This window comes from Bufo gargarizans, chromosome 7 (assembly GCF_014858855.1).
Source record: "Bufo gargarizans isolate SCDJY-AF-19 chromosome 7, ASM1485885v1, whole genome shotgun sequence".
NCBI lineage: Eukaryota > Metazoa > Chordata > Amphibia > Anura > Bufonidae > Bufo > Bufo gargarizans.
Genome location: NC_058086.1, coordinates 62,059,056 through 62,076,048, shown reverse-complemented (window position 1 = coordinate 62,076,048; position 16,993 = coordinate 62,059,056). Strand labels below are relative to the sequence as shown.

Below are 16,993 nucleotides of genomic sequence, written 5' to 3'. Positions count from 1 at the left end.
CAAAGGTTTTATATAGGTTTTCAGTTTCCAAAAGGTTAAGCATACATTTTGTTTATACTTTTTTTTTTTTTTGTTTATACTTAGTCTGTGTTTAGTGCAATGGATCCATTATGTGCATTGGAGTCTTATGAATCTCATGTGAATAGATCCTTTGTAATTTGTTGTATATCATAAATGTAAGGCTACTTTCACACTTGCGTTCAGAGCGGATCCGTCTGGGGTCTGCCCAGACAGATCCGCTCATATAATGCAGACTATGGGATCCGTTCAGAACAGATCCATCTGCATTATATTGTAGAAAAAATTCTAAGTGTGAAAGTAGCTTCAGACGGATCCGTCCAGACTTCACATTGAAAGTCAATGGGGGACGGATCTGTTTGAAAATTGAGCCATATTGTGTCAAATTCAAATGGATCCGTCCCCATTGACTTACATTGTAAGTCTGGACGGATCCGTTTGCGTCCGCCTGCTGAGCGGAGCGGAAAACAGATGGTGCCAGACTGATGCATTCTGAGCGGATCCGCATCCACTCAGAATGCATTAGGGTTGGACGGATGCGTTCGGGGCCGCTTGTGAGAGCCTTTAAACGGAACTCACAAGCGGAGCCCCGAACGCTAATGTGAAAGTAGCCTAAACTGCGTGTAATCTTACCTTCAACTTAATCCCACCTCCTTGGTCGCTTGCTAAGCCATCGGTAGATTTGAAGTTATTACAGTTATGGATCTTGTTTCGGTCAAGTATGGCGCCACTGCCTGGGTATATTTCAATACCTGCACCCTTTAAATAAAAGGTGTGTACAATTAAAAGTAGTCTGTCACCAATTTTTTTATTTTACTCCTCCTTCTCCAGGAAAAACATTGACACTGACAAAGGGGATGATACTAGCTTATACTATACATACCTGTATTAATCAGTGCTAGCATACCTTGTATGAAAATTGGCTGCCAAGTGATTGAACGATGTGTTTTAGGCCTCATGCACACGACAGTATTTTTTCACGGTCCGCAAAACGGGGTTCTGTTGGTCCGTGACCGTTTTTTTGTCCGTGGGTCTTCCTTGATTTTTGGAGGATCCACGGACATGAAAAAAAAAGTCGTTTTGGTGTCCGCCTGGCCGTGCGGAGCCAAACGGATCCGTCCTGAATTACAATGCAAGTCAATGGGGACGGATCCGTTTGACGTTGACACAATATGGTGCAATTGCAAACCGATCCGTCCCCATAGACTTTCAATGTAAAGTCAGGAGTCCCTTTTATACCATCGGATCGGAGTTTTCTCCAATCTGATGGTATATTTTAACTTGAAGCGTCCCCATCACCATGGGAACGCCTCTGTTAGAATATACCATCGGATTTGAGTTACATCGTGAAAACTCATATCCGACAATATATTCTAACACAGAGGCGTTTCCATGGTGATGGGGACGCTTCTAGTTAGAATATACTACAAACTGTGTACATGACTGCTGCCTGGCAGCACCCAATCTCTTACAGGGGACTGTGATCAGCACAATTAACCTCAGGTGCCGCATCTGAAGGGGTTAATTGTGCTTTTCATATCCCCCTGTAAGAGAGCAGGGGGCAGACCCCCCTCCCTCCCCAGTTTGAATATCATTGGTGGCCAGTGTGCGGCCCCCCCTCTATTGTATTTATAACATTGGTGGTCAGTGTGCGGCGCCCGGGCAGGGCTATAAAGGAAAGTTAGTGGGGGGAAAAAAAAGTTTTCTTGCATCACCCTAAGGATCAGTTTGTGTGACCCTAGACCCCCCCCCCCCCCCCCCCCCAACTTTTTGGGGGCGCAGGCAGTTTTTTTTTTGTGTGTGTACGCTGGCACTCTTAGTGTCCGGCCACTGTTAGCGCATTGCACACCCCACCACTGATCAACTTCGGACGGTTGATCAGCAGTTTAGAATTTTTCATTTTTCTGTTAGTTTTAGGGATAAGTCTGCGAACACCCGTGCCCCCACACACACCAAATAAAGATTTACACGCATGCACATACACACGCAGACACACACTCCCCTATGGCCCGCCGGATGTTCTCGGCCGAGGAGGCATACGCCCAGCTTGCCTCCGAATCCAAGAGTCCCAGTGAGGAAGAGGATGACCCCACTTTCCTGTTGTCATCCGCGTCCTCCTCATCATCTAGCAATGATGATGAGCCCCCAAGGCGGTGGAGACGCCCCCAAGGCGGAGCAAGGGGACCGCCATATTAGGGACCCTGTGGCCCACCCTAGTACGAGCAGCTCTGGGGCTCGTACTAGTTTTCTGGCCCACCAGTTAAATCCAACCGAGCCCCCTGCCGGTGAACTTGTCTAGTGTAACCCAGAGCGATTTGAGCCTGCGATTCCTTATTTTGTAGGCCAACCTGGAATCCAGATTTCCACAGTGGGCTTCACTGAATATGACTTTTTTTTTTTGTCATTTTTTCAGTGACTAACTGGTAAATCTAATGGTGGAGCAGACGAACCTGTACGCCCAACAGTTCGTTGCTCAACACCCAGGCTCCTTTTTGGCTAGGCCCAGTGGCTGAACGCCGGTCAGGGCAGCCGAGATGAGGACATTTTGGGGCCTTGTGCTGCATATGGGCCTAGTCAAGAAACCTAGTATCAGGCATTACTGGAGTGGGGACGTCCTGTACCAGACCCCACTTTACAGTACGGCCATGACACGCTCCCGATTTGAGGCCATTCGGAAATGCCTGCATTATTCAGATAATGCAGCATGTCCCCCTCCCCCGAGGTGATCCTGTCTGACCGCCTGTACAAAATCAGGCCAGTCATCGATCACTTTGGGGCCAAATTTGTACAGGCCTATGTACCTGGAAGGGAGGTCGCGGTTGAAGAGTCTCTCATTGCGTTCAAGGGGAGACTCATTTTCTGCCAGTATGTTCCCTCAAAGCGGGCGAGGTATGGCGTGAAGCTGTACAAACTTTGTGAGAGTACCTCAGGGTACACTTACAAGTTTTGTGTGTACGAGGGGCGAGATTACCGTATTCAACCCCCAGAATGTCCCCCCCCCTCTGGGTGTTAGCGGGAAACTTGTGTGGGACCTTATGCACCCACTGCTAGATAAGGGTTACCACCTGTACGTGGATAGCTTTTATACTAGTATCCCCTTGTCCCAGTCCCTTGCCGCCAGATCCACGTCCGCTTGTGGGACCGTGTGGAAAAATCAACGCGGCCTCCCTGCCCACCCTCTCCAGGTACCTATCCCAAGGGGTGAGACCCGTGCCCTTATCACAGGAAACCTGTTGCTGGTCAGATATAGGGACATTCCTTCAGTTCTATGAGGCAGTCCTCAAGGCCCTGATTTTTTCGGCCCGGGAAAGAGCAGGCCGGAGTACCTCGGGAACTGGAGGCGCCCGGATCGTCCCTGGCCAACACTTTCCAGGTGTGGTCCCCCATACTGGAAAGAAGGGACGGACCCAAAAAAGGTGCAGTGTGTGTCACAGGAGGGGGATACGGAAGGACACCACTACTCAATGTGACACGTGCCTCGCTCATCCGGGCCTCTGCATTATTGGTTGCTTCAGGGAGTACCACACTTCCATGGAGTACTAAATTTATATCCCAATTTAGCCACTGACAATCGGATATAAAAACTATGGTTCTCAGACTTGACACCCCAAAAAATTTGTTCAAAAAGTTTGTAAAACTAAAATAATTAAAAAAAAATATATACAAATTAGGGTATCGCCGCGTCGGTAATAATCTCCTCTATAAAAATACCCCATGATCTAACCCCCCAGATTAACATGGTCCAAAAAATAAATAAATAAAAAAAGGTGCAAAAAAATAATTCATTTTGTCACCTTACGTAACAAAAAGTTTAATAGCAAGCGATCAAAAAGTCATATAGCCCCCAAAAAAGTGCCATTAAAACCATACTCTAATCCCACAAAAAATTAGCCCCTATCTAATACAATCGGCAAAAATAAAAATAAAATGACTCTTAGACATTAGATACCCCCAAAAAATTTGGGGATCAAAAAGGATAATATAGTCTAAAACCTAAATAATTTTAAAAAAAAGTAGACTTATTAGGTATGGCCGCGTCTGTAAGAATCGCCTCTATAAAAATACCCCATGACCTAACCCCCCAGATTAACACGGTCAAAAAAAATATTAAAAACTGTTTTTTCCGGTAACAAAGCAAGGGTTAACAACCAAACAAAACTTAATATTTATTACCCTGATACTGCAGTTTACAGAAACGCCACATTTGTGGTCGTAAACTGCTGTATCACTAAAAGGCAGGGCGCAAAAGGAAAGGACCGACATGGTTTCTGGAAGGCCGATTTTGATAGCCTTTTTTTATTGACACCATGTCCCTTTTGAAGCCCCCCTGATGCACCCCTAGAGTAGAAACTCCCTAAAAGTGACCCCATCTAAGAAACTACACCCCTCAAGGTATTCAAAACTGATTTTATAAACTTTATTAACCCTTTAGGTGTTCCTAAACAGTTAATGGCAAATGGAGATAAAATTTCAGAATTTAAATTTTTGGTAACCTTACCTCACAAAAATGTAATATAGAGCAACCAAAAATCATATGTACCCTAAAATTAGTCCCCACAAAACCGCCACCTTATCTTGTAGTTTCCACTCCAGGGGTGCATCAGGGTGGTTGAAACAGGACACGGTGTAAATAAACCTGTCCATAAAAATCAGCCCTCCAAAAACCACATGGCGCTCCTTTCCCTCTATGCCCCGCTGCGTGGCCGTACAGTAGTGTACGGCCACATATGGGGTGTTTCTATAAACGGCAGGGCAATAAAGATACAGTCTTGTTTGGCTGTTAACCCTTGCTTTGTTAGTGGAAATTATTTTTACGCATTTTTGGTAAATTTGGTATTTTTTTTTATAAATAAAAATGATTTTTTCAGTCTACCAGTGTCATGAAGTACAATATGTGACGAAAAAACAGTCTCAGAATGGCCTGGATAAGTCAAAGCATTTTAAAGTTATGCGTCCTGCGGGCGGCCAGGTTATTCCTCGTGGACGCATCGGCGCGTCATCTCGCGAGAGGCGAGATTTCCTGTGAACGCGCGCTCACAGGATCGGAAGGTAAACCAGTTGATCTATAGCCTGCCAGCGGCGATCATTCGCTGGCAGGCTGTAGATGCGATTTTTTTTAACCCTTGAAAGGTATATCAGACACTGTTTTGTTAACAGCGTCCGATATACCTGCTACCTGGTCCTCTGGTGGTCCCTTTTGCTTGGATCGACCAGAGGACACAGGCAGCTCTGTAATAAGTAGCATCAAGCACCACACTACACTACCCCCCCCTCCTGTCACTTATTAACCCCTGATCACCCCCCTGTAAGGCTCCATTCAGACGTCCGTATGTGTTTTGCAGATCCACTGATCCACAAAACACGGACACCGGCAATGTGCTTTCCGCATTTTGCTTATACGCTCATTGCCAGAACTATATAGAAAATGCCTTTTCTTGTCCGCAATTGCGGACAAGAATAGGACATGTTCTATAGGCTCTACAAAAAACGCAGTGTTCGCCCGAACAAACCTGATCTTGTGCGCACACTTGCGTTCAGTCCGCCCCACCGCAGTGGCAGAATTATTTTCTTCTGATCACTGCAAAAACACCGTAAAATCGCTGCAGCGCTATAAAGATCACTTTTGAGGGGCATGGCGACTTCATAGAAGATTTTTTTGCGGAAATTATTATTTTTATTTTTTTTCAAAGTCTCATATTCCACTAACTTGTGACAAAAAATAAAATCTCACATGAACTCACCATACCTCTCACGGAATCCAAATGCGTAAAATTTTTTAGACATTTATATACCAGACTTCTCACGCTTTAGGGCCCCTAAAATGCCAGGGAAGTATAAATACCCCACAAGTGACCCCATTTTGGAAAGAAGACACCCCAAGGTATTTTGTGAGGGGCATGGCGAGTTCATGTAAAATTTAATTTTTTGTCACAAGTTTTTTTCACACTTGCGTTGTCCGGATCCGGCGTCTACTCCACTTGCCGGAATTACACGCCGGATCCGGAAAAACGCAAGTGAACTGAAAGCAAATGCTTTCAGTGTTACTATGGCAGCCAGGACGCTATTAAAGTCCTGGTTGCCATAGTAGTAGTGGGGAGCGGTATACTTACAGTCCGTGCAGCTCCAGAATGACGTCGGAGCGCCCCATGCGCATGGATGACGTGCCATGCGATCACGTGATTCATGCGCTTGGGGCGCCCTGACGTCACTCTGGAGCGCCCCGGGAGCCGCACGGACGGTAAGTATACTGCTCCCCACTACACTTTACCATGGCTGCCAGGACTTTAGCGTCCCGGCAGCCATGGTAACCATTCAGAAAAAGCTAAACGTCGGATCCGGCAATGCGCAGAAACGACGTTTAGCTTAAGGCCGGATCCGGATCAATGTCTTTCAATGGGCATTAATTCCGGATCCGGCCTTGCGGCAAGTCTTCAGGATTTTTGGCCGGAGCAAAAAGCGCAGCATGCTGCTGTATTTTCTCTGGCCAAAAAACGTTCCGGTCCGGAACTGAAGACATCCTGATGCATCCTGAACGGATTTATCTCCATTCAGAATGCATGGGGATAATCCTGATCAGGATTCTTCCGGCATAGAGCCCCGACAACGGAACTCTATGCCGTAAGAAAAGAACGCAAGTGTGAAAGAGCCCTTAGTGGAATATGAGACTTTGTAAGAGAAAAAAATAATAATATCCCGCTAACGTGTGCCAAAAAAAAAGATATTCTAGGAACTCGCCATGCCCCTCACGGAGTACCTTGGGGTGTCTTCTTTCCAAAATGGGGTCACTTGTGGGGTATTTATACTGCCCCTTTGCGCACCTAGGCTGCAAAAAAGTGTCACACATGTGGTATCGCCGTACTCAGGAGAAGTAGGGCAATGTGTTATGGGGTGTATTTTTACATATACCCATGCTGGGTGAGATAAATATGTCTGTAAAAGACAACTTTTCCCTTTTTTTTTTATACAAAGTTGTCATTTTACAGAGATATTTCTTTCACCCAGCATGGGTATATGTAAAAAAAAACACCCCAAAACACATTGCCCTACTTTTCGTGAGTACGGCGATACCATGTGTGACACTTTTTTGCAGCCTAGGTGCGTAAAGGGGCCGAAAGTCCAACGAGTACCTTTAGGCTTTACAGGGTTGCTCACAATTTAGCCCTACCCAAAATGCCAGAACAGTAAACACACACCACAAATAACCCCATTTCGGAAAGTAGAGACCCCAAGGTAATCGCTGAGGGTCATATTGAGTCCATGAAAGATTGAACTTTTTGTCACAATTTAGCGGAAAGGGAGACTTTGTGAGAAAAAACTAAAAAAAATATCAATTTCCGCTAACTTGTGCCAAAAAAAAACCTTCTATGAACTCGCCATGCCCCTCACGGAATACCTTGGGGTGTCTTCTTTCCAAAATATGGTCACATGTGGGGTATTTATACTGCCCTGGCATTTTAGGGGCCCTAAAGCGTGAGAAGAAGTCTGGAATCCAAATGCCTAAAAATGCCCTCTTAAAAGAAATTTGGGCCCCTTTTGCGCACCTAGGCTGCAAATAAGTGTCACACATGTGGTATCGCCGTACTCAGGAGAAGTAGGGCAATGTGTTTTGGGGTGTATTTTTACATATACCCATGCTGGGTGAGAGAAATATCTCTGTAAAATGACAACTTTGTATAAAAAATTGGGAAAAGTTGTCTTTTACAGAGATATTTATCTCACATAGTATGGGTATATGTAAAAATAAACCCCAAAACACATTGCCCTACTTCTCCTGAGTATGGCGATACCACATGTGTGACACTTTTTTGCAGCCTTGGTGGGCAAAGGGGCCCAAATTCCAATGAGTATCTTTACGATTTCACAGGGCATTTTTTACGCATTTGGATTCCAAACTACCTCTCACGCTTTAGGTCCCCTAAAATGCCAGGGCAGTATAAATACCCCACAAGTGACCCCATTTTGGAAAGAAGACACCCCAAGGTATTCCGTGAGGGGTATGGTGAGTTCATGTAATATTTTATTTTTTGTCACAAGTTAGTGGAATATGAGACTTTGTAAGAGAAAAAAAAATATTATCATTTTCCACTAACTTGTGACAAAAAATTAAAACTTCCATGAACTCACTATGCCCATCAGTGAATACCTTAGGGTGTCTACTTTCCGAAATGGGGTAATTTGTGGGGTGTTTCTACTGTGTGGGCATTGTAGAACCTCAGGAAACATGACAGGTGCTCAGAAAGTCAAAGTGCGTAAATTCACATAGTTTGTAAACGCTATAACTTTTACCCAAACCCATAAATATACACTTATTGCATTTTCTAAATCAAAGACATGTAGAACAATAAATTTTGAGAAAAAATTATATAGAAATGTAGTTTTATTTGAAAAATTTTACAACAGAAAGTGAAAAATGTCATTTTTTTGCAAAAATTTCGGTCAATTTCGATTAATATAAAAAAAAGTTGTCAGCAGCAATGAAATACCACCAAATTAAAGCTCTATTAGTGAGAAGAAAAGGAGGTAAAATTAATTTGGGTGGTAAGTTGTATGACCGAGCAATAAACCGTGAAAGTAGTTAAGTGCAGAATTGTAAAAAGTGGTTTGGTCTGTAAGGGGGTTTAGGCTAGGGGGGCTGAGTTGGTTAAGGTGAAATAAGGCTGTGTCCTAAAGGGGTTAAGGAACTTCCTGATTAGGGGGTCTTAAGAAAGAGATCTGCCAAGACAGGCAAATAAAGCAGAGATATGGACTCAGACCCTTGTCCAGACCATCCTAAAAAAAAATGTTAAATAGCTGAAAGAGGAGGATCTGAGGCTACTACCTCTTTATCAGCACACCATTGAAGGAAGATCTTGTTTATCCTGGAATACTTCTTATTTGTAGACTCCGCCCTGGAGTGTGAAATTGTTCTCAAGACCTCAGCTAAAAGCCCTCTAGCTTCTAGTAGGCACCTGTCAATCTCCAGGCTGTCAGACTGAGTCTCCTCAGATCTAGGCAGGAATATGTGTCCTGATACACTAGGTCCTGCGTTAGGGGAAGTCTCCAATACACACCGTGACTCATCAGCTGGGTGAACCAAGACCTCTTTGCCATCATTCCATTCTGGCCAATCACTGAGGTCTGGTCTTGCTTGATTTTTATCAATACCCTTGGTATCATGGAAAATGGAGGAAATACGTAAGCCAGCCTAAACCTCCATGTTATGGACAGAGCATCTATCGCTACAGGATTGTCCTCCTTGCTAAAGGGAGCAGAACCTGTTCACCTTGGCGTTTAGTTGAGTTGCCATCAAATCGATCTCTCTCTGATGTTCCCCAGCGCTGGGTTATCCTGGTGAAGATGCCCTTGCTTAGCGACCACTCGCCTGGAACTAGAAGGCCTCGACTCAGGCGATCTGCAACTATGTTGAGATCTCCCCTGATATGAACCGCTGTTAGGTGGAATACGTTGGTCTCTGCCTAGGAAAGAATTAAACTCACTTCTCTGAGGAGTAGTTGTGATCTTGTGCCTCCCTGTCTGTTGATGTAGAAGACTACTGTCGTATTGTCGGTACGAACTCTCACCGCCCTGTTGCGGATAAGAGGAGCAAAATGATTGAGAGCTAGACGGACTGCTCTCAACTCTCTCATATTGCATGAGAAGTTTCTCTTGAGGACTCCAAGTACCTTGTACTGGATTCTCCTCCAGATGGGCTCCCCAACCTAGAAGGGAGGAGTCCGTGGTCAACGAGGTTGAATCAAGGACCTCCCGTCTGATAGGTTTTTCCACCACCTGAGTGAAGAACGGACTTCTAAACCGCTAACACTTCCTCTAGAAGGGGACGTAGATGCCACAAGCCCCAAGGAACTGCCTCTGCAGATGCTGACATGTGGCCTAACATCTTCATAAGAGTTCTGATGGAAACTCGCCTGGGTACCAGAAGGAACTCCGCTGCTCTTATTACACGATCTTTCCTTTCCAGAGAAAGAGTCATGTGGAATTGATCACAAACCCCAGAAATTTTATATGCCAGCCTAGGCGTTGAAGAGCCAGCTGAAGATGAGATTGCAAGACGTCTAGAGTGGCGGCTTTTAAAAGCCAGTCGTCTAAGTATGGGACGATCTCTAGTCCTTGAAGCCTGAGCTGGGTGACAACCGGAGCCACAACCTTGGTGAAGGTGTGGGGGGGCGGAGGAGATGCCAAAAGGCAGTACAGCAAACTGGTAGTGCTTCACCACCCCTTTTATGGATACAGCAACTCTCAGATACTTCCTGTGTGCTGGATGGACAGGAACATGAAGATCTATGGTGACCATAAGGTCTCCGGGATTCAGAATATTGATTACTGATCGCATGGTCTCCACCCGGAAGCGCTTTTGCTTGATAAAGCGATTTAGATAGCATAGTTCGATAATCATCCGCCAATCGCCCGACGGCTTTGGGACAAGAAAACCCGGGGAATAGACCCCTTGACCCTGTTTGCGAGGGGGGTCCTCCTCCAGAGCTCTCTTTTGGACGTACTGAAGAACAGAGTCCTCCAAGACTAGCTGCTTGTCGTGGGAAAGGGGTTTTGTCAGGATAAACTTCTCCTGAGGGGGGGGGAATAAACTCGATTTTGTACCCGGATGTCACTACATCCAAAACCCAGGGATCCGGAATTTCTTGAAGCCAAAAATTCCTGAACAAACTTAAACGTACTCCGACTGGAGGATTGGGGGATAGTGCCACGTGTAGCGTAACTGGAGGGGGTAGGGGAGGGTGACTTGTAGAAGGCTGATGAGAGTCATGGGTCAGCCTTGCGGTCTTTCCCACGACCGCGACCTTTACCGCGTCTGCGGCTTTCAGAGCGTTTCTGGGACCTGGACAAAATCTGATTTCCCCATCCTCTAGCTCTTCCCCGGCCTCGAAAGGTCTGTTGTGGAAGGCACTTCCCCTTCTTGTCCGCCAAGCTCTCCATCAAGCGATAGAGTTCTGACCCAAACAATCTTCCAGGCTCATATGGGAGACCACACAGATTAAACTTTGAGGTGCTATCTGCTACCCACGGTCTGAGCCAAAGGGGGCGTCTACTGGCTGAAGAAAGAGCCATAGTCTTGGCTGCTAGTTTAAGATGTTGGGTTGCAGCATCACATAGGAAATCGATACCAAGGAGGAGGGTCTTGAATTGGTCCAGGACATCATTTCTTGCCACACCAGACTCTAAATCGGATTGGATCTGAAGGACGTGGGCGCTTATAAAATTTGCTACCTCACATGATGTGATAGCAACTGATGCTGAGGCAGCTGCGGCAGTATAATTGTGTCTAAGGGTGCATTTCGCTCATCTGTCCAGGGGGTCCTGAAGATTACTGACATCATCAGATGGCACGAGGGTCCTCTTAGAAAGTTTAGATATCGCCATATCGACTTTCGGAGGTGGTATCCAAAGATCAGACTCTTTTTCCTGCAGGGAAAAACATAAATTTGAATCTCTGTTTCCATTAGTTTCCTTAGAGACTCCTCCACTTTAAAGCCCCTTGGCCCCCTGGAAGCTCAACATCCTGGTCCCTTGACCTGATGGAGTGTGGTAGACGTTGAGTCTTTTCGGACAGAAAATGAAAAGCCGAACCCTCCTCCTCAGAAGAGGAATCATCCTCGACCGAAATAACCTCTTTGGACATAGAGAGAGGACCAGGAGAGGCCTGTCTAGGTCTCCTACCAGAGACCGCATTCTTTATCTCCGTAATGGAAGTGTCCATAAATTCCTTCATCCAGGAAAACATATCACGGACTGTAGGCTCCATACTGAGAGGCATGGGCCGACAGCCAGGGCAACGATGGAACTCATCTGAATCTGGCAATGGAGTGCCACAATTAGAACACGCAAGATGCCTCTGTTTTTGCGTAGATTTCCCATGTCCGGAACCTGGAGATGTCATATTGAGGCAAAGTGTAGCACACTAGCAGGATCTCGACTGAACACCTAACCCGGGAAGTGCAGCTCTGAATGTGACTGGAGCAGAATCCTTACTCCTGCCACCCTGAGCTAGGAAGACTGGCTTAAATAGCCAGAGGGCGGAGATAACCTCCTACCCGGAAGTGAGGTCAGAATGAAAGGCCCGACTCAGCTGAGGCGGCATTCTAGAAAAAACTATACCTAAAAGTCTAAAATAATATATAGTTGGCCACTGCCTCCTGTCCTCAGCCACGCATAGAGGACAGGAGGTGAAGAAAATACAGTCCTGATCAAAAGTTTAAGATCTGATCAAAAGTTTAAGACCACTTGACAAATGGCATAAAAATCATATTTAGCATGGCTGGATCTTAAGAAGGTTCCAAGTAGAGCTTCAATATGCAACAAGAAGAAATGGGAGTGAGACAAAACATTTTTTGAGAATTCAATTGAATGAAAACAACAAATAAACTGAAACAGGCTGTTTTTCAGCTGATCAAAAGTTTAGGACCACACCTCCAAAAAAAAACTAAACCCCCCCAAAACAGAAATCCAACTTTCAAACATGAACTCAGTAATGAGTAGCTCCGCTGTTATTGTTCATCACTTCAAAAGTTCGTTTCGGCATGCTTGATGCATGCGTTTCCATGAGGTGAGTGGGAACATTTCTCCAAGTGGTGAAGACGGCCGCACGAAGGCCATCTACTGTCTGGAACTGTTGTCCATTTTTGTAAACTTACCTTGCCAACCATCCCCAAAGATTCTCAATTGGATTTAGATTAGGGGAACACGCAGGATGGGCGAAAAGAGTGATGTATTCTCCTGGAAGAAGTCCCTTGTCCTGCGGGCATTGTGTACTGTAGCGTTGTCCTGTTGAAAAATCCAGTCGTTACCACACAGACGAGGGCCCTCAGTCATGAGGAATTCTCTCTGCAACATCTGGACATAGCCAGCGGCCGTTTGACGCCCCTGCACTTCCTGAAGCTCCATCGTTCCACTGAAGGAAAAAGCCTCCCAGACCATTATGGCGCCCCCTCCACTGCGGCGCGTAGAAAACATCTCAGGTGGTTTCTGCTTGTCATGCCAGTAACGTTGGAAACCATCAGGACCATCAATGTAAAAAAAATTCTCATCAGAGAATAAAACTTTCTTCCACCTTTGAATGTCCCATGTTTGGTGCTCTCTTGTAAAGTCCAAACGAGCAGTTCTGTGGCGTTCAAGGAGACGAGGTCTTTGAAGACGTATTTTGTTTTTGAAGCCCTTCAGTCTCAGATGCCGTCTGATGGTTATGGGGCTGCAGTCAGCACCAGTAAGGGCTTTAATTTGGGTCGAGGATCGTCCAGTGTCTTGACGGACAGCCAATTGGATCCTCCGGCTCAGTGCTGGTGAAATTTGTTTGGGGTCTTCCACTTGACTTTTTTGTTCCATAACCCTCAGGATCATTTAAGAAATTCCAAATGACTGTCTTACTGCGTCCCACCTCAGCAGCGATGGCTTGCTGTGAGAGAACCTGCTTATGCAGTTCAACAACCCGACCACGTTCAAAAAGAGAGTTTTTTTGCCTTTGTCATCACAACGTGAGACTACCTGACAGAAAATGACAATGAATCCACATCTTTGCACAGATTTGGCCTTTTAAAGGCATGTGGTCCTAAAATTTGGATCAGCTGAAAAACAGCCTGTTTCAGTTTATTTGTTATTTTCAATTAATTGAATACTCAAAAAATGTTTTGTCTCACTCTCATTTCTTCTTGTTGCATGTTGAAGCTCTACTTTGAACCTTGTTAAGATCCAGCCATACTATGCTCTATGATGGAAGCTCTTATTGTTCTAATTCCCAAAAAGGATAAAGACCCGATAGAAATGAGTTCCTATAGACCAATTTCTTTACTAAATACTGACGCTAGTTACTATCAAAAGTTTTGGCTAGGAGGCTTTCGCGGGTCATATCCACCATTATCCACCCAGATCAAAATGGCTTTATGCCAAAGAGAGGCACCCATCATAATTTGCATAGGTTATTTATGAATATTCAGTCCCCGGGGTGCGGCTCCCGCTCCATCCTGTCGTTGGATGCTACTAAAGCCTTCGACAGGGTGGAGTGGATCTTTCTCTGGGAGGTGATGAAAAAAATGGGATTTGGTCCGAGATTTATGTCGATGGTGCAGTTATTATATGGCTCTCCAGTTGCCAGGATTAGGATTAATGATACGATCACTGAGAGTTTTTCCCTAGGAAGAGGCACCCGTCAAGGATGTCCTCTTTCCCCCCTCTTGTTTAACATTTATATTGAACCCTTAGCAGTTAGTATTAGGCAAGACTTGCAGGTGTCCGGCTTCGGCGTAATGGGGAACCATGATCGTGTATCCCTCTATGCAGACGACATCCTGTTTTTTGTCCATCAAACAGAAACCACTCTTCCTCGAATAATGGATTTGGTGGGTTCTTTTTCTGCTCCGTCTGGTTTGCAGATTAATTGGGAGAAGACTGTTCTCCTCCCTATAGATGAGTTGCGAGGCGACTGGGACAACCAGCTAACAATCTCCGATTCAATAAAATACCTGGGGATTTCAGTCTCTGCCAAACCTCAGGAATACTTACAACTCAATTTGATTCCCCTGCTGAAAAAGCTGAGGGCCAAAATTAAGATATGGCAAAAACTCCTGCCCGCAAGAGCGGATAGAATCTCTCTAATAAAAATGGTAGTGTTGCCCCAGGTTCTGTATGTCCTGCGCAACTCGCCTGTATGGATCACGGACAAGTATTTTAGATTGATAGAGCGGATGCTTAATGATCTACTATGGGGGAGGAAGCGCGTGAGACTGAAGGCACTCTATTTTTCCATGCCCTATAATCAGGGAGGTCTTAACCTCCCTTATTTTAATGGCTATTTTGTGGCCTCTCAACTTTGTTTTTTTAATGATTGGGAAAGTAGCCATTTCTGCAACAGAGTGGTGAAAGACTCAGGTTTTTCGGACTTTTTTACCGTATTGGAGTCCGATTACTTATCAAATCCACAGACTGGGTATACACTTTTTTGTAGAATGGCTATAAAGACGTGGTTGGTTATAAGGAGCTGGTGTGGAGTCAAGGCATCACTTATTTGTACTCCACTATGGCATAATTCAAAGCTCTTGGAGTTAAGGGATTTGGGTTGTTGCCAGTATTGGAGGACTAAGAATGTTCAGTACTTATATCAGGTGGTCAGCGGCGGACAAATCCTGTCCCTGACGGAGCTAAGGCAAAGAACAAACTTGGGTGAGGTGGCTTGGTATGCATACTTTCAATTGAGGTCAGCACTTTCTAGTACTTTGAATAGTCACCTTTTTTTCTATAGATACTCCTCAATTTCTACATGACTTACTCTGTAAAAAAGCTGTCACGAGAATTAAAATATCACATTGTTATAGACACTTAATGAAAGAATTTTTTTTGGGTGTTCTTTCTCCAGGACAAAGATCCTGGTCTTTTGCACTTCTAGAGATGGGTCCCCCAGATTGGGAGAATATAGGGGAAAGTTTAAAATTCGTTTCACACAATTTTAATCACACTGTTGTACAATTCAATATTTTGCACAAAATATATGTGACACCTATGTGGTTATATAGGAGAGGACTTAGAGCCTCCTCTGACTGCCCACGCTGTGGCGATTCCGAGGCAGATCATCTACATTTGTTTTGGGACTGCCCAATGGTGAGCAGCTATTGGAGATCGGTCCAAATTAACTTGGCTCGTAAACTTAATATTGTTGTCCCTCTGTCCCCCAGGATATGGGTCCTGGGAGATTTATCAGAGGTTAATTACCAGCCTATAAAACGCCAACTATTGATCAAGGTAATGTTTTTGGCCAGGCTTCTCATCTCTAGATTATGGTTTTGTTCTTCTGCTCCAGATTGCAACCACTGGTTAAGCTTGGTTGAGAAAGTGAAAAGTTATGAGAGGATTTTGTATAAACAAAGAGGATCCTATCTAAAGTGGGGCAAATTGTGGGCAGAGTGGGACAAGCCTAAATAATTAATCTGGGTTATATATTTTATTCTTTTTTTTTTTTTTTTTTTCTTGCAAGGTGGGGGGGGGGGGGGGGGCTTGGCGGGGTGGGCTGGGGATGATCCTATTAGTCCGGCCTTTTCTATATGAATCATAAATAGTAAAGGAGGTGAAGTTGCATTTGGGTACTGGAGTATCTCTAGGAATGCTGGGGGATGGCGGGACCTTCCGGCATTAAACAATGGCTAAAATTTTTAATTGAACCATAGTACCGTGCCGGCTATGGGCGGGGACCCGGGGCCCGGGTTATTGGGCAGCCCGGTGACTGGGTGTGCCCTAGGACGCGGCTCTCTCTGTCAGACATGTGGCTCGACTGCAGGCAGTGATATGACACATGTTGTATGGGTACCAAGAGGTGTTCTCTCAGCGGGACAGAGCCGGTTTTAGGTAGTGCTCATGTTTACATTTTCCCTAAATGCCGGTGATCACCGAGTGATACTCGAGTTGAGTCCCTTTATATGTGAGACACTAATGTGGACATATGTGAGGTACGGTTAAGTCGGGCATTAAACTCTTAATTTAACTACATGGGGATGAGGCAGCAAAATATGTAAGAGGTTCCTTTTCCACTGCGATAGAAGACTGCTGGACCCCCAAACTTGTTTTATGAAATGCTTGCGATCAAAGATTGCAGTAGGCCCGCTACGTACGGTTAATGTGAGTATCGGATGAATGGTTACATGGTTGTCAATCCTGTCAATTTCTTACCCATGATCGGGGGAGAGAGCGCGGGGCGCGCGCTCGCTCCCTGGTGGCCGCCCGGGCTGCGGGCCCCTGACCTTTTTCCCCTGTATAGACAACAATATGTCAAGCATGGATACTTGTATGAAATTATTCTTAATCATGTTGTAAATCACAAATTTACGGACTGAAGGATTTTATAATATTATAACTGTAATATGGATATGAATTTTTGCATTATAAATTAATAAAATATGGAAAAAAAAAAAAAAAAAAGATCCAGCCATACTAAATATGAATTTTTGCAATCAGGACTGTAGTAGCGGCGGCAAACGCCACG

The 16,993-nt window shown here is 45.0% G+C and overlaps 1 protein-coding gene across 1 annotated transcript in view; it reads right to left on the bottom strand.

Annotated features, from left to right (window-relative positions):
• The window catches only part of SHCBP1L (SHC binding and spindle associated 1 like), a 116,780-nt gene that overhangs the window by 2,958 nt on the left and 96,829 nt on the right, over window positions 1-16,993 (bottom strand). The window contains exon 8 of the mRNA XM_044302388.1: window positions 652-777. Coding sequence (XP_044158323.1) covers window positions 652-777 — 126 coding nt within the window. The remainder of the gene's footprint in view (window positions 1-651; window positions 778-16,993) is intronic.